The 12,042-nt window shown below is 38.1% G+C and overlaps 2 protein-coding genes across 2 annotated transcripts; one reads left to right on the top strand and one right to left on the bottom strand.

Annotated features, from left to right (window-relative positions):
• Positions 1-1,035: 1,035 nt before the first annotated feature.
• Positions 1,036-6,359, top strand: LOC137936638 (cyclin-dependent kinase C-2-like). Its single transcript, XM_068781440.1, has 12 exons — positions 1,036-1,417; positions 1,968-2,049; positions 2,224-2,314; positions 2,408-2,437; positions 2,636-2,745; positions 2,834-2,906; positions 2,996-3,116; positions 3,300-3,417; positions 4,497-4,636; positions 4,798-4,855; positions 5,000-5,070; positions 5,209-6,359. The coding sequence occupies exons 1-12, from the start codon at positions 1,308-1,310 to the stop codon at positions 5,744-5,746; spliced, it is 1,542 nt and encodes a 513-aa protein (XP_068637541.1). The 5' UTR covers positions 1,036-1,307; the 3' UTR covers positions 5,747-6,359.
• Positions 6,360-6,778: 419 nt separating this feature from the next.
• On the bottom strand, positions 6,779-10,293 carry LOC137936567 (probable mitochondrial adenine nucleotide transporter BTL3). The gene is made up of 4 exons (XM_068781315.1): positions 9,538-10,293; positions 8,510-8,813; positions 7,429-7,902; positions 6,779-7,290 (listed from the first exon to the last, which is right to left on the bottom strand). Exons 1-4 carry the CDS (start codon positions 9,963-9,965, stop codon positions 7,222-7,224), a joined length of 1,275 nt encoding a protein of 424 aa, XP_068637416.1. The 5' UTR covers positions 9,966-10,293; the 3' UTR covers positions 6,779-7,221.
• Positions 10,294-12,042: the final 1,749 nt, after the last annotated feature.

Genomic DNA, 12,042 nt, shown 5'->3' with positions numbered 1-12,042 from the left:
ATTTATTTATTTATTTATTTATTTTTGTTGTGAAGCAAAGGAGAGGAAAGGAACCCCCTCTAGCCAACAAACAAAATAGGGAGAATGGGGCTCCACCCCTTCCCCATCTCTTCTTTGGGCAAAAAGGAGATGGGGTAGGGTTGGAGCCCCACCCCCTCTCCCTTTTGTTTGTTGGTTGGGGGGGGGGACCCTACTCATCCCAAACCCTATGTAGAGGTCTAGCATAAGAGAAGGGAAGACAATGCCCTTACCTCACTATTAAGCAAAAAGTGTAGGGAGCTTAGGCTTCCTCCCTTTATGGTCATGTGACCACATCAGGTTGGTTTGGTCAATCAGTTAATTGTTAAAATCCAATTAATGTATTGGTTTTTGACCAATTTTCAGGTCTATATGCCATGATTTGATCTAAATGAGGGACTTGATTTGGTTGAACTCATTTCAAATAATTGGTTTGATTCAGGTATGATAACATTAGGTATGTGAAGACTCCATGTTCATCGGTTGGAGATGTGATCTCATTAGACATATCCCTTAGGGTTTGTTTGGAACCCTAGAAAAGAAAATAAGAATTTGATCATTATTATTTCTAAAAATAGTTAATAAAAATGAAATAAGGATCAAATTCTTCTATTCACTAACTATTTTAGTACCCCTACCCCAATCACCACCTATTGAAGGGGAAGCGGCATCCCTTCGACTCCTAGTCTAATAGAAGAAGGGTTTTTTTCTTCCTTTCTCTCTCTTCAAGACGTGAGGAGTCCTAATAGAAGAAGGGTTTTTTTCTTCCTTTCTCTCTCTTCAAGACGTGAAAGACAAAGAAGAAGAGGGGGAGGTGGATTTTTCATAGAGAAAAGTGGATCCGTCTTTTGAAATATATTTATAAATAATTTTATTAAATTTATTTTTCTACCCAAAATTTTAAAACTCACTCGCATTGGATGGCTGTGGAAATTATTGTTCTCCAATCGACCTATTTGCCTGCCGTTGTAAGGCCATGAAGGATATAATATAAAGAGGGTATCTATGCAATTGAACCTAAAAATATTGTTTGTAAGCGAAATCTCCGTAGACTGAAGAACTGGGAGTGAAATTTCTGCTTCTCTGTCCCAGCCGATTCGACGAAGCTTTCTGCTGTCTGCTGGGTTCCCCAGATTTTGAGGATATTCGAAAAGATTGGTGTTCCGAGACCCTGAAGAAGTAAAAAAAAAATCCTCCTTGTATGTCCCCTGGATCAAAACCCTTGCGTCGTAGAGGGCAACCTAAGCTAAACCCTAACGACCTAGAAGGGACTTAGCTTGTGGGAATAGATGGCTCTGGCGGGTCCTGGGCAGCTCAATCTCGACGAGTCGCCCTCGTGGGGGTCCCGAAGTGTCGATTGTTTTGAGAAATTGGAGCAGATTGGGGAGGGAACATATGGGTAAGTTGATAAAGATTTTTGTTCCTTTCTTTTAATGAGAAATCATGGACTTAAAACTTTCCTGCGGATTGTTATATGATCATTTCATTGTTGCTGTATTGAGGGCTTTCGGTTTTAAGATTATTCGTTTTGACTTGCTGTTTGTCAAAGGATAAAAGATGCCTAGGTGGCAAATCTTTCCGCAGGTTGTTCTCGAGATTGTATTCGAAAAGTTGCTATATGCAAGTTGCGTATGAGGCATTTAAATTTATTGTATGATATAATGCAGTTGCATATTGAAATTAGTAGTTTCATGTGAACCAATGTTGAATTTCGCTAGTGGTGTAAAGCAATTTCATGTTTAACTCGTTGCCCAAACTAGTCTCCTGTGGCCTTTTTAGGTCTAAGTATATGATTTTGTCCTTGCTTTTCTCATTCAAGTGTTTCAAGGATATTTGTCTTGAATTTTCTTGGTGTTTGTTCCCTCATTTGTCAGTGTGGAAGTTTCCTCGTCAGTGGGATTACTTTGGTAATATCACTAATACTGTTTTCCCTGTGTTCCTTTTTGCAGTCAAGTATATATGGCTAGGGAAATTAAAACTGGGGAAATTGTTGCCTTGAAAAAGATTCGTATGGACAATGAGAGAGAAGGGGTATCTTTTTCTTCTCATATTTGGTTGCTTATTGTTATGTTTGTTACGTTTCCTGTTCATTTAAATTAGCAGGTTTCTGCCTCTATCTTGTGCAGTTAAAACTTTCACTTCAGTCTGTTCATATGTACATCTTCAGTGTAGTCTTAACATGCTTGTCTCCATCTGGTTATGCAGTTTCCAATAACAGCCATACGTGAAATTAAGATTCTAAAAAAGCTTCACCATGAAAATGTGATTCAGTTGAAAGAGATTGTGACATCCCCTGGTACAACCTTATTTTGAAAATTTTGAGTTGCTGATTAGCTTATTTGGCTTCTTGCCTGCATATATCTGAGTTGTTTTTTGCATTTGCTTCCAGGTCCAGAAAAAGACGATCAAGGAAGATCAGGTTTGTTTATTGGACTTTTCCTTAACTTATTTTTTCTTTTGATAGAACTTGCCCATTTTGCTCTTTTCACGTACTCCTAGATACTTCTCTCTAAAATTAAGATTGTACTCATTGTTGTCGCTAATTCTTACTTGCGGATCCTGCTGTTGTTTATAACTTTTCTGCGCACTTACACCAAAAGTTGCTTGGGACATACAGATGGTAACAAGTACAAAGGTAGCATCTACATGGTGTTTGAATACATGGACCATGATTTGACAGGCTTGGCAGATCGTCCAGGCATGCGCTTCACAGTTCCCCAGATCAAGGTACGATAATTTCATAATCCTTGAGAAAGTTTACTTTCTTGATTGTGTTTGCTTTAGAATTAATTCTCCCAATCATTTGCCTTATCAGTGCTATATGAGGCAGTTATTGACCGGGCTTCATTATTGTCACGTTAACCAAGTACTTCACCGTGACATTAAAGGTTACGATCAGATGCCCAAGTGTATGTTTTGATTGGGTCTGACTGTTCTTGCAGCTGATATGACTGTATTGTGTTGTTTTGCTTGGCAGGATCTAATCTGCTTATTGATAATGAAGGAAATTTAAAGCTTGCAGATTTTGGCCTTGCACGCTCCTTTTCCAATGACTACAATGGGAACCTTACAAATCGTGTCATTACTCTATGGTACAGGTAAGAGGTTATGTTGGAATTATGAAAAAAAAAAAAAAGAGAGAGGTTATGTTGGATCACTTTTTGTGCAAAAATATAGGTGTCCTAGTTAGCATTCTTCGTTCCATATTTTTTGTAGGTTATCCACTAATATTTCATTTTTCTTCTTATTTATTGGGTTCAAGCTTCTTGTTGTGTTGACAGACCTCCTGAATTGCTCCTTGGAACTACAAAGTATGGGCCAGCTGTGGATATGTGGTCTGTAGGTTGTATTTTTGCTGAGCTTCTTCATGGAAAGCCAATATTGCCTGGGAAAAATGAGGTAACCCTTGCTTAGGTGTCCTTTTGTTTTTGGGTAATTCTCCGTGTAGCTTTTACCCATACTGTACCTGGATGCCCCTCTTCTTTCCACTGAATGCGAAAAACCTTTGATGGAACATATTTATTTGATGGTCCCCTCATCTCCCTGCCTATATAGGCTTCTGGCCTAACATGGCTTCTTCAGAACCCTTTCTATATATTACTTCAATACTTATCTTGAAAGCTGCTATGTATACCTTTCAAATTGGATAACACATGATGTGAGATTGCCATCTTATTGGAATCAGAATAATCATGTAATGCAGTTGAAAGTGTTTTTAGCATGTATAACTGGGATAAAGTAAAGAAAAAAGAAAATAAAAAGAAGACGGAAGGAAAAGAAGCAGCTAGAGATCTAATTGGACACAAGATATATAACGAACTCTGCTCGCTATATAACACCCAACCCACCTTTCACCTCTCGTCCCAACCACCACCACCACCACCACCTCCACACACTCGCACACACATGACTCGAAAGACAAAGAAAAAACCAAAGCCAAGATTTTGGATGACGGCATTTGCCAAGTGGAAAAAAGTCCCACATTGAGAACTGTTAAGAAAAATGATTGAGTTAAATGGTTGAGCAATAGACCTCCCAAGTGGCTAGTCATTTTGGGCTGGAATTGGGTTCAAACTAATAATGGTACCAAAGCAGGTTTTGTGCATGGGCTGAGGTCCAGTGTGTGCTCCCCAATTTGTTTGTGTTGTGCGGGCTCCATGAGGTGAGAGCCAGGTTGTTTGTATGTTGTGGACTCATTATATGTAAGGATAGATATGAGGGGGATTGTGAGGTGGGAAAAGACCTATATTGAGCAGTGTTGAGAAAAACGATTGGGTTATAAAGTTGAGTAATAGGCTTCCTAAGTAACTAGTCATTTTGGGATAAAACCGGGTTCAACTTAATGTTGTTGTTTCTTTGGTAACTCTAAACAATTGGCATTCTAAGTGGTTAGCCTTTTTTTTTTTTGTGTTTCAAAATTTTGGCATCTATTGCTTTAAGCGATTTTGATTTTTTTGCTCTTTTTATTCTTCTGGTAGCCCGAGCAATTGAACAAGATTTTTGAGCTGTGTGGATCTCCTGATGAGGTCAACTGGCCTGGGGTCTCTAAGATCCCCTGGTACAACAATTTCAAGCCATCGAGGCCAATCAAGAGACGTTTGAGAGAAGTTTTCAAACAGTAATTGATTTTACAGATTCCTTGTTCCTTTTAAGATCTATTACTTTATTGACTTTTAGATTTATCTCATCTTATCTCTGTAAAAAAGTTTTTTTTTTTTTTTTTTTTGTTCTCTCTGGGCAGGAGTTCTGCTCCTAATTGTTCTTTCTTCTTGCTAACAGTTTTGATCGCCATGCGCTGGACCTGCTGGAGAGGATGCTGACACTAGACCCTTCTCAGGTATCAACTCTTATATGAAGTTATTTTTAGAAAAACTCAAGCATTACTGATTTGATCCTGAAATTATTGGTATCAGTAAAATCTGTACTTCTGAGCTTTTAATTTAATCTTTAGTTTTTATATTTTTTTCTCATTTTTTTCTAGAGAATATCTGCCAAGGATGCACTTGATGCTGAGTACTTCTGGAATGATCCTTTACCTTGTGATCCCAAAAGGTTAGACTCAATTTTTGTATTTTCATTTATTGTTAGGGATTATGTGTCTGGAAATCCCAAGTAGATGAATCACCGTTCTCTGTCCTGAAGCATTATGAAATTTCATAAACCTGAAATAGTCATCATGTAATGGCACAGCCTGCCAAAGTATGAATCTTCTCATGAGTTCCAGACGAAAAAGAAACGGCAACAGCAGCGGCAACATGAAGAAACAGCAAAGAGGCAGAAGCTACAACATCCACAGCAGCATCAACGCCTCCCTCCCATCCAACAAACAGGACAAGCCCACCCTCAGCTTCGGCCCGGACCAAACCAGCCAATGCATCTCTCCCAGCCACCTGTGGTTGCTCCCAATCACAACTATGGAAAGCCTCGGGGGCCATCTGGTGGGCCAAACAGATACGCACAAGGTGGGAATCCAGGTGGAGGTTACAATCCAAACTCTGGAGGACCAGGTGGGGGTTACACTGGTGGCCCATATCCACCACAAGGACGTGGAGCACCCTATGGTGGAAGTGGTATGCCTGGTGCAGGTCCTAGAGGTGGTAGTGGTGGTTATGGTGTTGGAAATTCGAATTATCCTCAACAGGGTCCATATGGTGGTGCTTCAGGTAGTGGGCGAGGCTCAAACATGATGGGTGGTAACCGCAATCCACAATATGGTTGGCCTCAGTAAATGAAAAGGGATAGGCTCTAGGCAGTTTGTACGTGCTTCTATTCAATTGCAGTGGAAAGATCACTAGCTGATGAAAGTGAAACGATGTTATCTAATCACATTCCAAAGCAGAGATACTGTGCAGAGCATACATGAGCTAATTGAACCAGCGACCTGAGTTTTAGTGCAAGCAGCAGCTGCTCAAATTAAAGTGAAGACCGGTTTTGCAGTAGTATGAACAATTCATTTAGAATGTGATGATTTCTGTTATTGGCTAGGTGAAGTTTAAGTCAGAGGATGTGTGCAGCTTAAGTTTTGTCTGAGTTTAGAAGTTCTGTCACTTGGGATTCAATGGATATTGACTTTTGCAGCTGTCATGTGTTTGATTACTGGGATTGGATATCCCATTATTCTGTCCTTTGAGAATGGGAAGCTGTAGCATGTTTACTTGTAAAGTATGCTCCTTCTGACAGATTGCCTGGTCTAGTTGCTCTACTGACAAGGTTTATACTTTTGGTTTCATTGTATTCTATTGATAGATGAAGCACAAACTCTTTCTTTCAATTGTTGTCTTTATAATAAATCCACCAGGATGTAGCTGCTGCATGGAATGAAGCTATTTTTAAATTCCTGATGAGAGAACTCCGAGGGGATTGAAATATACCCTTGAAGGAGAAGACTTAGATTATATGTTACTTCTTTCTTATTTCTTCCTTCAGTTGTTAAATGTCATTATCCTTGTCTAATCTTATATCCAAGTAACATCAGTTCTTTGTTAAATGTCATTATTCTTATTGAGTGCCTGAAAGACGGAAAAGTGGATGTGCTAAATGCTACTTTAAAGCTTCTACACCTCCTTCCTAGAACAGCTAAACTAGCCAACTCTGATCACCAATCACTGCTAGTATACCCTTTCCCCTAAAGCAGCGATGCTCATGTGCACCTTCAAAATAGGGCACGCTTTGGTCTACTTTCAGAATTATTTTCTCTCCAAAACTTCTTTCCTTCTGAAGAATTTCTTGTTTTTTACTTTCACGTCTCCCTGTTCTTTCTTAGTTGAATAATACACAACCATTACATAAGATGGAAAACAAAAGTTTTTGCTGTCAAAACAAAGAACTCAAAATAGTTGTACAAAATAAGCCAATAACAACTTTCAAGAATTGATCCAAGTGCACATTCGTTTCTTGGTACTGAGGTAAGCTACAAAAATCAACTGGACTGAACCATACAGGGCATGGTTTTGGACATTTAAAACTATTTTGAGGATGACATTTCTTTTGTATGAGGTCAAGTTATTTTACTTTCCTAACTAGGAGACCAAGAAGATGAAATGGTATGGATGCTGTGAGACCTGTTAAAATCCTTTCACTTTTTTTTATTTATGCCTGAGTCCAGCTTGCAAAATCATTATTCTCTAAGCAAGATCCAAAAGCAGCTAAACTCGGGCATAAAGGTACAGTCAGATTCGTTCAAGAAAAATCCAAGTTGTATTATCATTCAACCTTGAGAACAATCTTCATGAATTCGTATATGAAGTAACTGATAGCAGCAGATGGTAGAACCTGAAAGAGACAGGAGTACAAGAGAATGAGCTGGAGCTAAATGCATTCTTTTCAGTTTGTAAAGAAATGCTAATAAATCAAGTAGCCATTAAAGAACAATCCCAGGACAACTTGTATACTGAGATCTTCACACATTACCTGCAATAAGCTGGGAATTAGACCAGCATAAAGAGCCGGGACACCACCTCGCTCAACTATCTTTATGCAAGTTGCAAATGCATTCATTTTAGTGGCCTGGACTTGCATTTGAAGCTGTCTTCTCAACACTTCAAATGGGTAAGTGGTAACTTCTGCACATGCGCCAGCAATAGCCCCATATACTAGAGTCCTTACTGGCCCCAGTTCCAGCTGATCCAAAGGATTCAGTTCTTGCCCTTCTTGTAGTTGGTTCATCAACAAAAGTCTCTTCTTGCCTTCCGGTGAGTGTAGAAAAGCAGTCTTCAGGATGTCATAAACACCATAGAAAACTGCACCTGAAGGTGCCATGCTTATGATGGAGGGTAGTAAGCCCTTGTAAAGGGAAAAGAAACCCTCAGTTTGGATCATGTGCCGGAATGCACTAACTACACCACCTAAGGCTTCCCCACCTGGCGCAACCAACTTTGTTCGGATCTGAAAATTTTCAAAATTTAACATTAGGCAAAAGCAGAAGTATAAATGATAAAATAGTCAAACATGAATAATAATGATTCAGCACAAGGAAGGTCAATAAATTTATCGCTTCAAGCACCGAAAAAAGGAAGAAAAATCAGTTGTTTTCATCATGACTTTCTCAATTGCACATGATGCACAGAAAACATTAAACAAACACATTGATCAATATAAACTGAATGCATAAATGTGCCTCTTTGCATCATATGCTCTAATAAGATGGATTGGAGGAGGTGTTCTGTGGTGCGCACAACTGCAAGTGTTTGTGTATAACACCAAAGAGGTAAGTTTGATGACAGTAATCACATAAAACTGGTCAAAACTATAATAGATCCGATTCACATCAATTCCTCCAGATCAACTATTATGAAACCACAGCTGAAACATCAACAGGGAAACATGAAAAGGCCAGCTTTGATGATAAAAGCATCTATAATGTATAATATTTCCAAAGTCAATTGCCCACCATGATACTAGTAATAGCAAATTTACTACCTTTCCTATAAATTTCCAGAAGGTCACTCCACAGAAAGGAAAAAACAGATAAAAGTGAAGATACACTACGTACAGTGTCCATTGGCAAACAAAGTGTGGTCGCTGTAATGCCAGCAGCAGCACCAGCAAGGAACCGCTCAAAATTTGTAGTTTCTTCATTTCCAGATATTTTGAGCAATTGTTTTCTGTATGTATCATAGGCATAAAAATTAACCGCCTTAAATGGTGCTGTACGGAGAATGTTGACAAAGTTTCCTTTCCAAAAACCTTTTAAGCCCTGGGAGATACCAATAGTTTGAATCAGCTCAAACAGGTTCTTCTGTTCGCCACGAAGTATGTATTCAAGCTTTAGCCTCTCAAGTGGAGCAACAAAAGTTCTGGTGCAGGAGAAGACACTTTTAGAAACAAGGCCGAGAAAAAAAAAAAAAGATACATGAAATGGTGACAGAATACAAGACTCAGTACTAAATGCCTGAGGGCAAGAATTCCTTAGGGTTGACTTTGTCTGGAAATGGTTTCAACCAGCCAAAATTGATCCACATTATTAAACAAACAAGACTCATTTTCTTTGAATAATTAATATTAAAAAAGTATTAATTCATTCATTTTATTGCTATTAAAGTTCAGCAGGATTGCAACAGCTATTGGTTATCGAATATCAGGACCAAACTGATATATTTCCTGATGCACCATATGCAGAAGCTGCATGCACCGTTTTCTATAGCAAATTTTGACATTTCTCTGAAGAGGAATAGTAATGGTGCTAAAAGTAAAAAAGACAAAATAAATGATCTGATTTTGCAGATGCCAGTCATTGTCTTAATTGTAGAACAGCCTACGAAAGTGTGCTAGATCATGCAAAAGCATTGCGTTGCGCTGAACATTCTGACAAGTTCAACTGATAGCAATTCACCCAGTCATGTCCATTCTTTTGCCCAAATATGTGGTTTGAATATTCAAAGAAATCTATGAAACACCTACAGAAGATTAGAAGGAAAGAAAACCCAGCTACTTCATGCTCAGAAAATACACAATGCAAGTAAAAATCTAACAGAAACCACAAACAAACTAATCTTTCTGCACTGCTCCAGTAATACGAACCTGGAAACCATGGCCGCCACGGCCCCGGCCCACAAATGCTTTGTTGTGTTCATCGCCCTTGCACCCTGATGCTGATATGGAAGCTTTTGTCCCACCTTTTCTTCTTCTTCCACCACACTCTTTTCCTCATTTTTTTCCGCACTTTGCCCTAACAACGGCGACGACGGTTGGACAAAGCCTTCGTTCCCTTTAAGAGACAAACTAATAGACAAAAAGCCACTGCTGAATCCCCCCGAAACCCTCAAATCCACCGCTCTCCTCCTGCCTGAATCCGGTAAAGAAACAGTTGAATTCCTGATACCAACAGAAGCAATAAAGGAAGACGGAACGGACGACTCGAGAAACAATCCTCCGAGAAAGACCGGATCCGGCTCTTCCGATATCTGCAACGAAATCGACTTCTTCGAACAGGGCTCAAATCTCAGCATTGTACTAGATCAAATAACGAACTGACACGAAATGCAGACACAAATGCAAAAAAAGAAACCAAAAATTGCTGTTTAAACTACAGTTTCTACTGTAAAATTTCAGGGATAGAACGAATTTTATCATCCATTATCGGAAAAGGGAAGCTTGCAGGAGAAGGGAGGATCGGATATTTCGAGGGTTCCCGACATGGAGAGATGTAGACGGGGAATTCTTAGGCCTTGCTTCCATCGAAGCACTACGCTGAGCAGAATCGTTTTTACTCAGTTTTCTAATTATTCGATACCTGACGCTATAGCCTGCACTCTCGCGCTAAAGTGTGCCTCTGGCACGCCCTTCGGAGCCGGCTCCCCGGCGGTTCGGTTAACCAGGGAGTAGGAACTTAGACTTCCTACCGAATCCAGCATGGAACCTAAAATTGATTGTAATCGGACTCGAACCTAAGAATTTTAACCAGATTGCCATCTTAGAGTTCTACTAACGTTAAATTACTTAAAAATTTAAGGGAAACAAAATAACTAGGGTTGATAATGAAAAAATTATTAGAAAAAAATTCCCTTTAACCAATTTTATTGCATTTGTGCCACCATAAGAAATAAAAGAATAATTAGTTATAACATTTGTATTTATATTAGAAATAAGATAATTTTTATTAAAAATAAAAAAATTAAAGTAAGATATACACAATAAAAAATCACATTAGTGCTTCCTAATTTGTTTTACCAGTAATAGGAAACTCATTTTCCTATCTTTTCAGGGAATTTTTTTTCGTTTTTTTACACTTCCCTATTGATACAAATGCGAGTTTTAATGGATTCTCAAGGGTTTTTATCTGCAATGTACATTTGTAATTAGGGTGGAAGGTTGTTACTTGAATGCAAGTTCTAGTTGCAGGGGGGCTCAACTTTCAAAAATAAATCCAATACAACCAAATGATATGAAAAATAACAAAGAATAAGAAAGTATTTAGTCTCTTTCACTTCAATTATTTTACAGTAATAGTGATAGAAATAGAACCAAGTTTCACTTTTTTGGGTAATACCAGAATGAATGAAGCTTAACGGGAGAAAGAGGTAAATCTGCAACAAAACACATTTATGGATGCAAGCCCTATACTAGGCTTAGACAAACCCCATAACTTGCAACTCTCTCTCTCTCTCTCTATATATATATATATCTATTTTTTGAATGTCTGACTGGTTTATTTAATATTTGAAAGACACTTTGAATTCTAAAATCAAGGGTAGGTAATTGAACAATATTATCACTATCTATCACATTAAACTTCTAAAATTAAGGACATGAAATGTACAGTGACATTAATATTACTGTATATTATTTCATGTCACATTAATATATAGTGACATGGAATGGCTTATCAATGACATGTTTTTTTTTTTAAATAAAAAAGAGAATGTGTACCTGTATATATGATTATTGGAGTAAGATGATTCAACTAGCCAACATAGTGGGAAAATGTCAATATTTAGAGGTTTGAATATAAAAAAAGTTTTACAAGTGTTATGAAATTCAAACTAGACCGGTCGGTTCAACTAGACTTAGTCCCTTATTTAGGTTACAAGACTTATAACTCGAACAAAGGTCAAACTTAGTTAACTTGATCAGGATTGTTGGTTTAATTGGCAAAATAAGTGATTTGTCTGGCTAGTCTAATCACTTTCACTTTAGGGGGAAAATTTTCTCCCTTTTTCCATAGTCTATGAGAGGGGGATCTTCCACTATCATATAATGGTATCAAGGGTAGAGGATTCTTCCCCTGTCTTGGAAAATACAGAGGGAGAGGTGTGGGGCTCTACTCCCTTCCCCTTTGTAATACTAGATCGGGAAAAAAACTTCTTCCTTCAATTGAAATTATTCTTTTTATATGTTTTCATTTTTAATTATGACCTATTCATTATGATATCAACCAACAATCTAACCCAATTAAACTAGATTTCTATCACTTCTTCGAGTCGATGACTAGTAATTTTTTTTATGAAATTGACTAGATTTGTAAACCAAACTACTACAAACAACCTGAGCATTAAAAAGATTATGTATGCCATAAAAATGACCAAT

The sequence above is a fragment of the Aristolochia californica genome, unplaced genomic scaffold, assembly GCF_029961685.1.
Source record: "Aristolochia californica isolate CCGP_79_NKW_82.1479 unplaced genomic scaffold, dmAriCali1.0.hap1 SCAF_7, whole genome shotgun sequence".
NCBI classification, from domain to species: Eukaryota; Viridiplantae; Streptophyta; class Magnoliopsida; order Piperales; family Aristolochiaceae; genus Aristolochia; species Aristolochia californica.
The sequence above is the reverse complement of the archived record's forward strand: the minus strand, read 5'-3'. Positions and strand labels throughout refer to the sequence as shown.

Coding starts and splice junctions, on each gene's coding strand:
- LOC137936567 (XM_068781315.1), bottom strand. CDS start 9,965: ATGCTGAGATTTGAGCCCTGTTCGAAGAAGTCGATTTCGTTGCAGATA. Junction 8,814..9,537: donor GTGGCGGCCATGGTTTCCAG/GTTCGTATTACT, acceptor CTCCTGCACCAG/AACTTTTGTTGCTCCACTTG. Junction 7,903..8,509: donor TTTGTTTGCCAATGGACACT/GTACGTAGTGTA, acceptor GAAAATTTTCAG/ATCCGAACAAAGTTGGTTGC.
- LOC137936638 (XM_068781440.1), top strand. CDS start 1,308: ATGGCTCTGGCGGGTCCTGGGCAGCTCAATCTCGACGAGTCGCCCTCG. Junction 1,418..1,967: donor ATTGGGGAGGGAACATATGG/GTAAGTTGATAA, acceptor TCCTTTTTGCAG/TCAAGTATATATGGCTAGGG. Junction 2,315..2,407: donor AGAGATTGTGACATCCCCTG/GTACAACCTTAT, acceptor ATTTGCTTCCAG/GTCCAGAAAAAGACGATCAA.